At 48.1% G+C, this 16589-nt stretch overlaps 1 protein-coding gene across 1 annotated transcript; it reads right to left on the bottom strand.

The window, feature by feature from the left end:
- Positions 1-4141: 4141 nt before the first annotated feature.
- Positions 4142-5100, bottom strand: LOC149857680 (pre-B lymphocyte protein 3-like). Its single transcript, XM_090063200.1, has 2 exons — positions 5052-5100; positions 4142-4796 (listed from the first exon to the last, which is right to left on the bottom strand). Exons 1-2 carry the CDS (start codon positions 5098-5100, stop codon positions 4468-4470), a joined length of 378 nt encoding a protein of 125 aa, XP_089919326.1. The 3' UTR covers positions 4142-4467.
- Positions 5101-16589: the final 11489 nt, after the last annotated feature.

Genomic DNA, 16589 nt, shown 5'->3' with positions numbered 1-16589 from the left:
CCAGGATTCAGGGCACCAGAGCACTGCACCATTTTTCCTAACAAATCTTTAAACAAAAGCGTGGCTGAGTCAGCACCAACTGAAACCTGGAAGCCGCAAGGAAAAGGCTGGAGTTTCTGAAAGAGTGTGGCAATCCCTTCCACAGTGCCTGAAATGTTGCATGGTCCCAGTTACCTTCCTGCATGGCATCATGTCAGCTCTGGGCAGGCTGCAGCCACTCACCAACAGCCTCAGCCTGAACTGCCTTTCTCCACCTCTGGAGGCCCTACCAGCCATTTCTCAACACCAAGGGAAATATTGCTGCCCAAGCTCCCTTCCTCCTGAATCCTTAGCACTCCTGCCTTGCAGCTCCATGAAGCACCACTACAGCCAGCACAAAGGATTCTGGGTGTGTTTGGCAGCTGAAGCTGCTCACTGTGCAACGAGTCTGGACTCTTTCTGGGAGAAGGATGATACAAAACTTGATGATTGTGGGGGTGAGGGGAGAGACAGAGGACACAGAGAGGGTTGAGATGTGCTAGAGCTTGCCACTGCCTCCCATGCATCCAGAGCCCTTTTGGGATGCAGTTTATCAGGGGCTTGGCCAATGCCCTCTTCCATCACCTGCCCCATCTCATCACAAGTCAGGGAACTGCTGCATCAGAAATGGTCTGCTGCCATCTATGGGGGATGACGCCCTTGAGCTGGCTCCTCCAGGGACACACAATCCTTCTCACACCTCATGTTGTACCTGGGGCAGCCCCTGATAAAACTCCTCTGGACATGGTGCAGGAAAAATGGGGACTCTGGCACTGAGATCAGCTCTCTTAGCAGTCAGGTGACAAAACAACTGTGTGAGGAGAGGGCAGGCCTGAGTTCACAGGGCATTTCAGGGCTGGGGATGTGTCCATAGCACCAAAATCAAGAGCCCTAATGCACAGTCTGGCATGCACCCTACTGATCTGTGAGGCTACAGCTTTGTATCAGGATAGCAGGTAGTGGGCTGTTTTTGTCTCACTTCCCCGCAGGCCTGCAGCATTGTGCAAGCACTCCCAGTCCAGGTAGCACAGTAATACACAGCATCGTCCTCTTCCAAGGCCCCCGTGATGGTCAGATAACCTTCCTTGTCAGAACCAGAGCGAGAGCCAGAAAACCGGCTGGGAACCCCAGAGCCCATGCCTTTATTAGACTCAGTGAAAAAATACAGGAGGAACCTGGGGGCATTCCCCTGCTTCTGCTGTATCCAAGCCACACGGTTGTTACTGACAGTGTAACTGCCCCCTAATGTGCAGGAGAGCTGGACCGTCCCTCCTGGAGACACGGATGCCGTGGGTGGCTGAGTCACCTGTGCACAGCAACCTGCAGAGAGCAGAGAGCAGGGGTTGGATATCATGATTTTCTCTACAGTTTTGTCTGAACACAGTTTTAAGGCTCTGAAATTAGTTCACCACCAATATTCTGTACCAATTACCTGACAAAAATAGTCCCAGGAGACAGAAAGTCAGAACAAGCTGGGCCATGGTGCAGGGAGATGGAGAGAAGACAGCAGGAGTTGGGCCCTGGAGCTGATGATCTGCTGCTTTATAGCAACTACCCAAATGTGTGAAACCCTGGAGCTGCTTTTAGCACCTTTACAGGCAAAGTGAAGGAGCTCAACATGCAAATGAGTCCCAGGGCTATGTCTTGTGAGTCCCAGAAATCCAGCCAGAGCAGCCCAGTATGCAAATTATATGTGCAGTGTAGAATTGAGATAGCTCTTGGGAATCACCAGACATTTTCTTGATGAGGGCACATTCATTAAAGGAACTGCCAGAATGGCTTAGAGAATTGCTCCATGTAAACCAGTGTTGTGTCTCCGGCAGTGACCAGGGAGATCTTGATCTGGATGCCTCCCTGGCACCTCTCTGACTCCTGAGAGCAAAGGACAATGGCAGAAGATGCCCCTTCGGGAAGTGTTATACAGAAGGAGACTCAGGAGATCCATTTTGCAGGTCAATGACCCTGAAAAGCCACAAGCTGAAAACTAGCATAAGGCAATGCTTCATAGGGCATGTCCACACATGCAAGCATGTGCACTTGCAGCAGCTCAAATAGAAGCAGTGCAAATTTGAGCTGGGCCTTTTTGCCTCAGTGCACATGCTCAGACATGCACTTTGTTGCCAGCAAATTGTGCCACTTGGGGCAAAATAACCCTGCCTGGCTCCTCCTGGATCTGCAGCCAGGGGGGAGCTAGAGCCTGGGGCCAGCACCCTCAGGCCAGGCACCAGGGCAAGAGGCCAACCATGGAGATGTTGTGGGACCCAGCCTCCTGTTGCCTGCCCTGCTTTTTTTGTTTCATTTTTTTTAGACCCCTGGATATCCAGGGGTCTAATTTTCTCCCTGCGCTGCAAACTTGCAGCGTGGGGAACATATTTTCATTCCCGCATGTACCTCTTGCCCTGCCTCAAAGGGGTTTGAGGCAAATCAAGAGGCACGTGCGCACTCATGTGGACATGCCCATGTAGGGCATTCTGTGCCTCTGGGACTCATTGGCACAGCATAGTGCTGAGACCAAGAGTTCAATGCAGTTCAAACAAAAACTATTGGATGTTTAAATGGATCATGAGAACATCTACACTATATTAGGTGGGATCTGAAAAGTACATAAATCCCCTTCGCGGATAAATTTAGAGTTGGCGTAAACTTCCCCTGTGAATAGTTTATTCCACAAACATCCACCATGGGGTTTCTTGTACCTTTGTCTGAAACGTCGTGGACTGGCCATGTTCCTGCTTTGAGCAGGGGGTTGGACTAGACGACCTCCTGGGGTCCCTTCCAACCCTAATTTTCAGTGATTCAATGATTCTGTGGTCAGGCAGGCAACAGGACCAGAGAGGGGGACACTGTAGTGGTCTGGTATAGCCACTTCTATAGCCTTGTAGTATAATAAGCTTCTCTAAGATGAGATAGTCTTCTTCTGTAAAATGCTATTATTCCTACACCATGTTGTATCTCTGCCACGATGGCAGATTAGAGACATGACACATTTTTTAAATGGCTAATTTAACCACAGAGCAGAATGAAATCTTTTTAAAGCTTCCCAAACTCTACCCTCATCAGGACACAGTCACAAAGGTAATTATCCAGCTTTATTATCTGTACTGTAGAGCCCCACCAAAGCCAAAATCTAGTTCAAGCTCCCCCACCCCCGCTTGTAGATACCAAGTGAAACCCAAGACAGACAGATTTACATAAGCACAATACTGTTGAATGTCAAGGAGGACAGGACTCTGTTATCTAAGTAACACTCACAGCTAATTCACTTTTTCTGGGAACTCCACAAATCAGATTCCCCAAAAGGACATTGAATAATGGGTAACAGGGCACAAAGCAAAGCTCACATCCAAAAGCCCACAAAGATTTCTGAACTGGTTTTTGGCAACATATGCCTATTTCGGCCCCAAGCCTATGAATCTATAAGCACATGCCAAGCCTGTTTTCACATGAGTAGCACATTGAATTTATTTCTATATTTAAAGGGTCCAGCAAAAAAGATCTTTTGGGGGGGGGGTTCTTTTCTTTTTTTATGCATGAAAATACACTGAATGACATGCACCAGTCTCAGAGGAAGCTGATCAGTCCTTCACATCACACACCCAGGCAATAAAGGGGTGCAGTATCATACATGCACTGAAGACCCCCAAGCTAGACCAGCCTTGATGTGATACAGTCCCAAACTAGGACACAGAGCACTCCACCCTCCCCCCAGGTGATTGTACAAGCTGTTCAAATTACTCTTCCAAATTAAGGGAAGGTACTGCATGAATACAGCCCCCCGAGCTCTTTGTTTCTTCTTTGGAGTCCTGTGTTTCTGAGTTAAGAAATCTCCTACATACTGGGTACAGGCTGCACATTAGCATGATGTCACTGCAGCATGGAACAGGGATATATTGCCAGTACGTTCAAAACAGCTCCCCTAAGATCTCAAAATCACCTAGGTTGCCACCACAACCCTGTTTTTCCTCCCAAATACAGGAGCAGCATAACGGACAACCCAGCCTAATTGCATGTAGCAAAGACCCCTACAAGGGACATGAACTTCAGCAGTAATGTTTCAGGATTCAGAGGTGTATGTCGAGCTGAACCAGAAACCACAGATACAAGAGGCAGGGTCTGACTAGAAGTACAAGAGGCTGCAAGTAGGAAAGAAATCACTTGGTTAGGTTTTCTACACAATAGGAGTTGATGTTGCTAAGCACCTCGCAGCATCTGGCCCCACATGTGCGGCACCATTCTGTGCTCCCTCACGTGCCATGGGTCGAACAGGAAGCCACTGTGCATCACAGCTCACTGAGCATAACCAACAAAGCGCATCACCTCTAAGCTAATTCAAGGATGGAGAACTTCGGAAGTGTCTTTTTCCATTCCTTACAGGGCGAAGATCCTTCAACCATGAAGCACTGCATTGGGATCATCAGAACTGCAAGGCAAAGTTTTGGTTCCACATTTCTACAGATAGTAGATGAAGTATGATATCGAGCAGTAGTATTCACCATGATCCTCAGCCTCGACCCCAGAGATGGTCAAGATGCAGGCATTGATGGTGGGGTCTTTGAAAGCAGAGAAGCGGTCTGGGATCTCAGAGGACTTGTGCTTGTCTGCCTCTGAATTGTAATAGAGCAGGTACCTCAGTGGATACCCAGGTCTCTGCTGGTACCAGGAAATCCCATAATCCTTGATGTGGTACCCAGAGTTCAGGGAGCAGGACAGGTTCACAGTTTGTCCTGGCAACACTAAAATGAAGTCTGGCTGAGTCAGCACTGGCTGAGACCTGGAAGCTGCAGGAAACAAGGACAGAGTTATCAACATATTGTGCCAATCCCACTCCCGGTCCCTGAAACGTTACAGTTATCCTCCCTAGCATTGCCTCTTCTTTCAACCACAGTTTACCATGCGCCTCACCTCGGCAGCCCGCGTGAACCTCTCCCCCAAGCGCAGCCCATCTTTCTGTGCAGCAAGTTAGACATGGCCACCGCCATGTGATGATCTCCCTCTGAAATAACTGTGAGGCTCGGTCTCAGACGAGAACTTACCGGACACCAAAACCCCTGCAAGGAGGAGAGCCAGGATACATAGAACCATCTTGAAGGCTTTGAGGGATAGAAAGGGAAGGAAAGTAGAGCTGCTTTACAGACAGACCCCTGACCTTGTTCAAGTCTGTGGCAGCTGCAGAGATGAGGGGGACCAGGACAGAACAATCAGGTCTATGCAAATGTGTGCTGGGACTCAGGGACTCCATCTGCTGATCAGGCGATCCTGTGCTGCCTTCTGTAACAGTCTGTCGAGACACATTATAAGCATGGGGTTTCAATCAATGAGAAGCAAGAACATCACATTTCTGGGATGGCATCCCAATGTTATTCAGGGTTCTGCCATTTTATTCATTGGTTTCCCCACTTGATGTGTTTATGACAAGTGATCATATCTGCTCTCAGCCATCTTTTTGCAAGGCTGAACCAGCCAAGCCCTTGTAGGCTCTGATGAGACAGACTCTCCATTCACCTGATCATAGTAGTAACCCATATCTTCATCTACTCCAGTCTGAGTGAACAAAATTAATGACCAGTTGTACACAGTATTTTAGGGGAGGTCTCACCTAGGGTCTGATACTTCCCTAGCTCTGTTACAAATTCTTCTGATACATCCTAGGATCCCATTTGCCTTGTATAGTTGTGCTGGGTAATGGAGAAAGGTGGTCCATATGAGTTTAAGGAAGAGAATAGGAAAACGTGGGCAATAATCCAAAAAGTTATAACAAAACTAGCGGCCTGGGGAAGCCTGCGTGGTGGTGTGCTGACTACATTGTCACAAATACAAATGCTTTAACTCCTGGTCTGATGTACCTGTTATGCCAAAAAGTGTTAGGGCTGTGCTTCTATACAATAAACCTGGCCAATTCTTTGCCATTGAAACAAGCCTGTGGTCATTCTTTAGGACAAGATGGTGTTGGAATCTCCTGGCTGGGATTTCATGGACACCGCAGTTCCTGTGACTTCAACAGTGACAGTACATCAATAACAGCCAATAAGGATAACAGCAACAATGACACTAGTAGTGCCCAACAACACCTTTTTCATGTTATCAAACTTTAATCAGCTGCTAGAGCCAGGTTGGTCTCCACCTCTGCTGTTTCCAATGTATGAGCTTCCAGTTTATAACAGAGGTTCTTGGGATTCGTTCCAAAGCACGTGACCTTGAATTTTGTACTACTGAGTTTCATCCCATTTCTATTACTCCAGTCCTCAAAATCATCCAGTTCTTCACTGTGTGGTCTTAACATCCAGTTACAGAACCACTTTTGTTTATTCTTCCATTTGATTTAAATTGAATCAATTTATGATCCAAATACGATTTTGTTCCAAATGCTGTTTTATTCTTTATAGTCTTTTCGTTACAGTCAGCATTAATATACAGCATTAATATACAAGGAAAAATCCTGTCTGAACTCCAACATCCTTTTTAGTTACATTTCCCATTCTTGGCTCTTCTCTGCCCCAAGCTCTGTCAGGAACTACTACATGCCTATAAAGTTTCTATGGGGTACCCATTCCAAGATGATGTACATCCCTCGTAGCTTCATAGTTTCATAGTTTCTAGGGTCGGAAGGGACCTGAGCAGATCATCTAGTCTGACCCCCTGCCATGGCAGGAAATAGTACTGGGGTCAGACGACCCCAGCAAGAAGTTCATCTAACCTCCTTTTAAACACCCCCAGGGTAGGAGCCAGCACCACTTCTCTTGAAAGTTGGTTCCAGATCCTAGCCGCCCTGACAGTGAAGTAGTGCCTCCTGATAGCTAACCTAAACCTACCCTCTGCCAGCTTGTGACCGTTATTCCTGGTCACTCCTGGCAGTGCTCAGGGGAACAGTGACTTCCCCAGTGCCTGCTGGTCCCCCCTGACTAGTTTGTAACAGGCCGCTAGATCCCCCCTCAGCCTTCTCTTGTGGAGGCTGAACAGGTTCAGGTCCCGTCACCTCTCCTCATAGGGCCTGCCCTGCTGCCCCCTCATCATGCGGGTGGCCTCCTCTGGACCCTCTCCATGTTGTCGACATCCCTCCTTGAAGTGCGGCACCCAGAACTGGACACAGTACTCCAGCTGCGGCCTGACCAGTGCCGCATAGAGGGGGAGGATCACCTCTTTGGACCTGCTCGAGATGCATCTGTGGATGCATGCCAAGGTGCGGTTGGCCTTCCTGACTGCCTCCCCACACTGCCGGCCCATGTTCATCTTGGAGTCAATGATGACTCCAAGATCCTTTTCCGCCTCCGTGCTGACAAGAGGGGAGTTCCCCAACCTGTAGGTATGGTGCCGGTTGTGCCTCCGCAGGTGCAGCACCTTGCACTTATCTGTGTTGAAACCCATCCTGTTCACATTCACCCACCCTTGTAACCTGTCTAGGTCTGATTGTAGCCTGTTGCTTCCTTCTAGCGTGCCCACATCCCCCCACATCTTAGTGTCATCAGCAAATTTAAACAGGGTGCTTTTTACCCCCTCGTCCAAATCACTGACGAAGATGTGCCCGAGGACTGAGCCCTGCGCAACCCCACTGCCCACATCCCTCCAGGTTGAGAAGGACCCATCCACCACCACTCTCTGGGTGCGGCCCTCCAGCCAGTTGGCGACCCATTTGACTGTGTGGGTCAACACCACAGTCCCCCAGTTTCTTAATGAGGACAGGGTGAGAGACAGTGTCGAAGGCCTTCTGGAAGTCTAGGAAGACTATGTCCACTGCTCCCCCTGCATCTAATGATCTGGTGACCTGGCCATAAAAGGCCACCAGGTTGGTCTGACAGGACCTGTCACTGATGAACCCGTGTTGGTTGCCCCTAAGCATGCAGTCTCCTGCTGGTCCTTCATAGATGTGCGCCAGAATAATTTTCTCATTCCTTCACTCTGAGCATTTAGCTTGTGTGTCAGGTCATCGTACTGGAGAGTTCAATACAGGAAGGCTCATAGCAGTAATTCAAAGGAGTTGCCTGCTGCCCCCTTCAGTGGTTTAAAGGACACGCTCTCACACGTTGGTGCCACATTCTCTCCATTGTTTCTTGATAGAGGTTACTTGGTTTATAATTCCTTTAACCTAAGGCCCCAACAGTCAGTGCACTGGCTAGCCATGCATCTGGATGGGGAATCAAAGAAGGGTTGACAGAGGAACTGGATTGGATTGACTACATGGACTTCACTGGGGATGAACAGACCCTCAGGCAGGGAAGAGCTGTTCATGGACATGAGTGGGGAGATTATGTTGATGGAGAGAGAGGGAGGAAGGATCCTCATAAAGTTGGAGATTCAGATAAGCATCCACATCTAGGTCTTAGATCACCAATGCCTAATCCCAACTGGAAGGAGGCATCTGCACAACTTTTTGCAAATTACTGGGAATTAAAACAGCATAACACTGAAAAAAATACTAGAGTGTGGTGTTTCCAATATGAGGGAAATTCTGACCTGGGTTTTGCTGTTGCTGATGCAGAGAAGAACGTCAGGCTGGTTCACACACAAGGGTTTCTCATTGCTTTACTCTGAGCATTTAGACTTAGAAGATAACACTGTTCTTTTTAGTCCCTTCTGCTGAACTTGCTCAGACAGTTCCTCCTCTCTCCCTTCTGCTGAACTTGCTCAGACAGTTCCTCCTCTCTCCCTAAAGTGCCTTCATTTTAATTAAACTCTTGCACCATTTTCATAGCGTTGTCTCCTTCTATTACTAGTTTCTGCTGCTTTGATTTTTCTTGTGTTTCTTGCTAATGGCAGTCTGTAAACCTCAACCCCAACCCTGCCCACTCTGTCCACTACCCACAACCTCATAAACCCACATTATAGACCCAGGCCTGCTACAGATTCATCAATACACCACCAGTGCTTTCCTTCTGACCATACATATTCACTCAGATGTATATATTGTCTAACCACCTTCTGAGTTTATTCCAGGACATGTCTGTGCATCTGCTTCTTTCCCTTTCTATTGCCTTTTCTAGGAATTACCCCAAATACCTCAGGACCTCAACATCTTATTGATATAAAATGGCATTGAATTCCACTCTTGAATTCAAGTGAAGGGCAATGAGTCATTGATGGCACCTTTTGCACAGTTCTAGAAATCACAATGCCGGACCACCAGAATGGGAAGGGAATGGAGGTTTTCCCAAGTGTGCAAAAGAGGGTCGGAGAAAATGTCTGCTCTGGAAGAATAGTGACGGCCAAGTGTACAGTACTGTGAAGTAGGGAGTAGAAATGCAGTGGCTGTCCATGCCTGAAGGGGCTGAGCACAGTCATTCATAGTGTGTGCCATGGGAGCTACCAAGGAGGTTTATGCCCTGGTTCCCTGTAGGCCTGTGTCACTGTGCACTTTATGGGTGTTATCCAAAACTGAGCAGTAATAATCAGCCTCATCCTCTGATTGCACACATGAAATGTTCAAATACCCTTCATCAAGGCTGTTGTCTCTGGAGCCAGAGAATCTGTCTGGCGCGCCATTCTTCTGATTTCACCACTTGTTACCCAGTACCTCAAAATGAAAATGGGGGCAAGCCAGATTTTTGCTGGTACTGAGATGCACAGTAATCCTTGAACTTGGCTTCAGCCATGACACATTTCAGAGTGATGGATTCTCCAGGGGCAACAAATACAGAAGGCTGTTGAGTCAGGACAGGCTGGGTGTGGACAGCTGCAGTAAGCAAAGGCAATATTACTGAGGTTTGCAGTGAGTAAGCAATGTCGCCTGCTGTTCTTGCAAAAGTCATTTAACCAAATCACTCTCTACACCCCTGCACCTGCCTGTTAATCTGATGGAGACCCAAATGCCGTAACTTTATTAAAAGTTGCAGCAAGGTTAGAAACCTGGCCAGGAGATGCTGTAACTTCTTTCTGAGCTTTCAAGTGTTTCCTTAGCAAAGTTATAGAGAAACTTGGCATCACAAAGCTCACAAGAACTAAAGAGAGACACTGAAAAACCTATATGCCCAAAAAAAGACAAGGAGTCCCAGTGCCGAAGGAAGCTGGGCTGGCTTGATTGGTCTCCACTGAAGGCTTTAGAAGTAACAGAGCCCTGCAAAGTCCTTCTGTCTATCCTTGCTCTACTGCGGACCACATGAGCTTTGCTGTGGCATTTAGGGGGCCATACAAATCTGTCACTCACTTGGGGGAATGTGGGTGGGGAATTGGTTTCCATCCCAGGGTCAGAACAGGCACTGAAACCCTCGCATGCAAATAAAGAGTCTTCACTGAGCCAGGCCAGATGCCCTGCTATGCCCCAGCAGCAGTAACCAGTATCCCAGGAAGCCATAATCTATCTGGTCTGGAGTTTGCATGAAGTGAACAAAACACAGCAAGGGACCCAAAGGATGAGTAAAGCCAGAAATTCAGTAAAAGAGTCAAACATTAATCTAAGGTCATTTGGAGATAGTTTGTTTTCTGTACACTACACCCTTAAATGAATGCTGTTCTTCGTTCACAGTTTTACTCTTGTAAATGAAGATTGGAAAGTACCGCCTCCACGTCACTAGTCTGAATCATAAATCCCAAGCCCAATCCGTGGAGACATGCCCAGGCCAGGTCAGACCAGAGGTCAGTCAGTCTAGTGACTTGTCCTTAATAGGGACCAGACCCTGAAAAAGAAGGTGTACAACTCCCAACAAGGAGTGACAGGCAACAGTCTGGAGGGCTGCTTTCCTGTGGTGCTTGCCCAGGAAGAGACAGAGCTGAATGAGACTGCCTGATGAAGACCGCAGACTACTCGGAGCAGCAATAGTGAAAAATCCACACCATAGGGTCATGAGCAACAAATGTCAAGGGGTTACATCCTCCCACGGTGAGCCCAGATCTTGACCAGGGCCCTGGAGATGACTGAAATAGATCATTGCAATATTGATATTCTCCAGTCCTTAAATACAGCTTGACAGGCAGGGACAGGAGCAAAGCTATTTGAAATCAGGTGTTGAGCTGCAATGCCCTCCAGAAGGGACTGGCAGCTATAGCATTGCCCACTGCTTCACAGACAGCCAGTTTGTACATGCGGCGTTCCCCTGAGGAGTGAAATGAATGAGCAAACTTTGTTGGGACGTGCAATCTGTTATAATTCAGCCCCCTTCTGTGACTTCTCTCACTTTATAGGCAGGAAGGGATCCTGCAAATAGGAGGGCAGAGGGGTAGGTTTGAAGTAGCCAGACTTTATGATCGAAACACAAGTGTAGATATGCTCACACAGCACCATGAGGCCCAGCCTGGGTTCACTGCACTCTTTCTTGTGCTACAGTCCCTGCCATATCAGAAGCAGGGATTGTGGTGCCCACCTCAGAGGAGGTGGGCAGTCAGCACCCACCCTGTGTCACCTGCCCCATGCGCTCTGCCAGCTCTTCAAGCTGGTGCTGACAGGATCCAGGAGCACAGGAATTGTGCTCCCCTGAGCCTGGTATTGGACCTGGCTTTTGCTAGGCTGCATGTGCTGCCACTTCCTCCCCATTCACCCTCACAATAGCATAGCAAAGCATGGCCCAGAACACCCCAGGCAAGGGGATGCCTCCCACCTACTGGGAGACATGCAGCCTCCAGCATCTATCCATGCAGAGCATCCAGACCACAATGAACACCCAACCTGCCCAGAACGAGCATCTGACCTGCAGCATTACCAAGTCTTGCGAGAGAAAAAAGCAGCACCACCTTTAAAAACAAGCCCAAAGCAAACCTAACCCATTTCAAAGACAGGGGAGTGAGGGTGCTTATCAACCTGCGACTCTCGAAAAATTAAAACAACTTTTTAAAAAAGCAAGCCCAATTCTGCTTATTATGAGCGGATGTAGCAACACTGCTGACCTGCACAGAGCCTCCAGTCCACACCAGCTGCCTGGCCTACAGGGAGCCATAGACCCCCTGGGCTAGTCTGTCTCCCCAGCAAGGACTTTCTCACCTACCAAAAGTGTTTGGACTACGCAGCCTCACTCCATACACTGACAGAGCAGTGATGTGTTTCCTCTTGATGAGGACGGACAGCCACCATTAAACACCTTTCCATGCTGTAATGGCGGTAGGTGAGGAGAAGGATAATCTGATACAGATCGAACAGCCTCAGCCTGATGTGAGAGTCCCCCATGGGGGTCTCTATAGGTAGGTAGCCAAAACTGTCTGGTAAAAATTCACTCAGAGACTATGTTAAAAGTGCTAAGGACCTGATAGGACCAAATCCAAAGTCCATTACAGTGAGCAGAAATACTCTTGTTGCCTTCAATGGACTTTCGTTCTGACCCATGAAGAAATGGGCAAGGACTGGGAAACGGGTGCTGTTAAAACATTCTGATGTCTGAGAACTAGCTGGGTCTTTGAATCACACGGGGCTATAGCAGGCTAGATGTACATGGCAAGGTGAGAACAAATGAGGCTTCTTTTGCTGGGGAGACGGTGAGAGTAATTTTGTCTCTGTCGTGTGCGGCTTTCACGCTCTTGCTCTGCAGAGGAAGTACTGGGGGTGGAGCTGTTAGCACGTCTCCCCCTCACGCCGGCTCCCGAGCCTGACTCTCAGGCAAGAGGCCACTGAAAAAGCATACAGGCCTGACCCTCTGTGGTTTCCTTTTTTGTGCAATGTTTGTGCTGTGAAAGGTGAAATGCTACCGCTGCTTGTGATGAAGATGTAGCAGCATCTGGTGCATACCACAAGCTGTTGAACCTGTGGGTATAATCCGACCTGCTGGGAGCATGGGGGTGAGATCCACTGCCTGTGTGATGAGGGGCGTGCTTTGCACACTACCTGTGATGAAGACCCGCTTTATCCCAGGGTGGGAAGAGCTGGCACAATCAGCGTTATGATCATCACAGCCAAGAAATGCTGCTGTAGCATCTTTGGGGGAATTCCAGAGGAAATGAAGATAGTGTTTGGGTCACTACAATCAGAGACTAAGGGGAAGGAGGCACTAGGCTTTTCTCACTGCAAGACATACAGGTTTCCCTCAATAGATGTGGGTTTTTTATATGCAAATTTGCTCTTACGCAATGAGCATATTTAGACCCATAATTCATTATATGCAAGGTAAATTCGCTCTTATGTGATTAGCATAGACGCCCCTCCCCACCCAAGCAGGTAAGTCTTTGGGGGGAGAGGAAAGGGCCGTGGCCCCACTCACCCCAGCCCTGGTGGCAGCAGTGCTGAGAGCGGCCAGTGCCAGCTGCCTGCAGCTGATGGGCTGCACCGTGCTCCCCCTGTCCACCTGCACCTGGGCTCCACTGGTCCACACTCACCTCTGCTTCTGGGCTGTGCCATGCTCTGGTGCAGGAGCCGATGTCGGCTGCTCCTGGGGCCACTCCAGCACAAGCTGCGGTGAGTATGGACAAGTGGAGCCCTGGGCGGCGGGGGCACAGCACTCACCGCAGCCTCTGCTGCAGCAGCCCCGGAAGCGGCCGACACCAGCTACCTGTAGCCACTGGGCTACACTTTGTCCTGAACTCCCTGGGGCTCTGCCTGCCCCCACTTGCCCCAGCTCTTGCTGCAGCTGCCCTGGGAGCGGCCAATGCCAGCTGCCTGTAGCCGCTGGGCTGCACCATGTCCTGGTGCAGGCAGCTTGTGTCAGCTTCTCTCAGAGCCATTGCAGCCAGGGCTGGGGTGAGTGCTGCACCCCATGCTGCCCAGGGCTCTGTTTGTCCACACTGACCCCAGCCCATGCTGGAGCAGCCCTGGGAGCAGCCGACACCACCTGCCTGCACCAGGGCACAGCACAGCCCAGGAGCACAGGTGAGCGCAGACAGGTGGAGCCCAGGCAGGGGGAACAGGCAGAGCACGGTGCAGCCCAGCGGCTGCAGGCAGCTAGCACCAGCCACTCCCAGGGCTGCTGCAGCCGGGGCTGGGGAAGTGTCACTCTGTTCCCTCTGCTTTGCCGTCTTGTGCAGCCCTGGGAACGGCACCCCTCACCCCACCTCTTCCCTAGTCCCAGCCCTCCCTCACCACCATGGGAACCTATCCTTAATTGTTACATTGTAAAGTGGGTTCGCTTTATGCAAATTTGATTTATGTGCCATTCTCCGGGAACACATGTACTGCATAAATCAAGGGAAACCTGTATTCCTCACAACAATAGACGGTCAACTCCACCTTTCACAGAAATATTGGATGTGTGCAAAAGGTATAATCACATCTTACTTATGCCCACTCTGACAAGTGTCACTCAGACAGCTCTTAACCATAGTTTTATTAAACACCAAAACCGAACCATTGAACAAAACAGGTATTTACTAGAGACATTTGTATTATATATGATTAAGGGGAATTTGTTTGCGGCACCCAACTACAGCATACAGACCATTTGTCCCTGAGATGCCATCGGTCCTTTTTTTGGACTTCTTCTTGGCCCCTGGATCCTCAGAGTGGGGACTCCTTCCCAGAGAAGACACCACCTGAGGACAAGCAGCATGTATAGTTAGACCGGAGTAGCACCAGTGATTTTGTCATTCACTTAGCAATGTACCTCAGTACCAGAAAAGAAGAGGCCAAGATGGGCAGAGAAGGGGCAGCCTTCAAGAGATTGAGTAACAACGTGGCCAGAGTGTAGGGCTGCTGTACAGGTTCCCCGCAATAGCTGCTCTTTCAGGTAATGAGCAGAAAGAGAAGATACAGCCTCTACATGTCATAGATTTCACAGACATTAGGGCTTGAAGGGACCTCGGCAGATCATCGAGTCCAGCCCCCCACCCAAGGGGCAGGAAGTCAGCTGGGGTCATAGGATCCCAGCAAGATAAGCATCCAAATTCCTCTTGAAGGTGTTCAGTGTAGGTGCTTGAACCACCTCCGATGGCAGACATGTGTGATATCCTAGACTCATCTGCAGCCCTTCTCTGTCCTACCACAAACCCTATCTTCTACATTAGCTTATGCAGAATCACTTAAAAGACTTTCTTGTGTATAGGGCTGGGCACAACAACTCAGACAGTGGACCAACATACTCAGTTTCTACACAGGACTGGTGCACAAGGCATCCACACAGGGGCAAATCAGTCAGAAAAAACTTCCTTTTGAAAATGCCAAAACATTTTACTATGACATGTTCTAAATGACATGTTCGGACTTTTTTTCTTTAAAGACAGTATTTTTCATTAAAAACTGACCTAAAGAAAAAAAATGAAACAAAAATGTGTAATATTTGATCAAATGAAAAATTTGGGGTCACTATTGTGCCAAAACCCATGAAAAAAATTGTGATTTGGTTTGAACCGAATCATATTGTTTTACTAACCAATTTTTTGGTTTAACCTCCAAGCAGGAAAAAAATGCATTATTTGCCCATTTCTCCTTCCAGCACAGAATCAGAACTTACATCATGCTCACTTCACTGCAGATGTGAATAGATTATTTCGCTGCTGACCAGCTGTGGGAGGGGGTCTCTCTCAGCAGGTGCAGAGGTGTTAGAATTCAAGTGTGACATTTCCAGGGAAACTTCTTGATTTTTGGCATGGATTTGGTACCTGACTAACATGCAATACAGAAGGACATACATTTATTATGGAACAACTTGGAAACACTAATAATAGACAAACTTCAATGCAGAAGTGCGGGGAAAGACTAATGCCTGTTTAATGTCTCTGCTCATAGACTGATTGCTTATGGCTTTTTCTTTTTTTGGGTATTTTTCCCAGAAATCTATCATGCATGACAAGGGTCTGGTCTAAAACCCTTTGCAATCAACATCAGTTAACTTCAGTTGATATAGCTAAATGGCCAGGGCACTGCCCTTGATCCAGGCATGTCATGTGCCTGAATATCTTTTGAAATTCTGCCATGCTTCAAAAGAAGTGTTTGGCCTTACATCTGGAAGTGGAGATGTTACACCAGTGATTCTCAACCAGGATGCTGGGGCACCTTGGGGTGCTTTGAGACCCTTTCAAGGATGCCACTCAGCATTAGCACCATGAATTGTGCAAACATGATTCCCAAGACAAAACTAGAGATTTCAAATAGAATCCTTAGTAATAAGCATATGCCGACATGTTATGGTCTTTCTGAGTTCTTTGCAACAGAATAATTATTCTAGTATTTTTCTGTAGTGAAAGAATAAGTGAGAACTAGACCTAGCATTTGCTAAATGGTGATTCAAGCCTAAAAAGACTGAGCACCACTGAGTGAGACCTTGCGCTGTTGACATAAAATGCAGTGATTTGTGGACCTACAGTACTAAGTATTCAAAGATGGCCACTTTACTCATACACTGGCAGTCCTCATCCTATGAAAGGATGCTGTGTCCACCTACAACACTGGGGAACTATATTCAATGACCCTGTTCCTATGTTCAATGTTAAGGCATTTCTTGCATTCCTGTTCTTGACTTTCAACCCTTAAAATTTGTTACAGACAGGTTGGTAAGGGACAGAATGAGCACTAAGCAATGCCTGAATCTAGGAAAGATGCCCTGAACCAGGCACTTCTCTGTGTACCTCCCTGAGACAAAGAACATTTAAACCATTGTTGTAATGTGTAAGATGATACTTAACAAGGGATGCAGGACTCTGCTGTTCTTTACCAGCAATTACTCACATGTAAAACACAGACACAAAGCCAGGAGGAACATGAGTAGCCCAGCAACTGTACGGAAGATCAGCAT

Source organism: Crocodylus siamensis, chromosome 9, assembly GCF_052110815.1.
Source record: "Crocodylus siamensis isolate JL-2025a chromosome 9, ASM5211081v1, whole genome shotgun sequence".
Taxonomy (NCBI): Eukaryota; Metazoa; Chordata; order Crocodylia; family Crocodylidae; genus Crocodylus; species Crocodylus siamensis.
The sequence above is the reverse complement of the archived record's forward strand: the minus strand, read 5'-3'. Positions and strand labels throughout refer to the sequence as shown.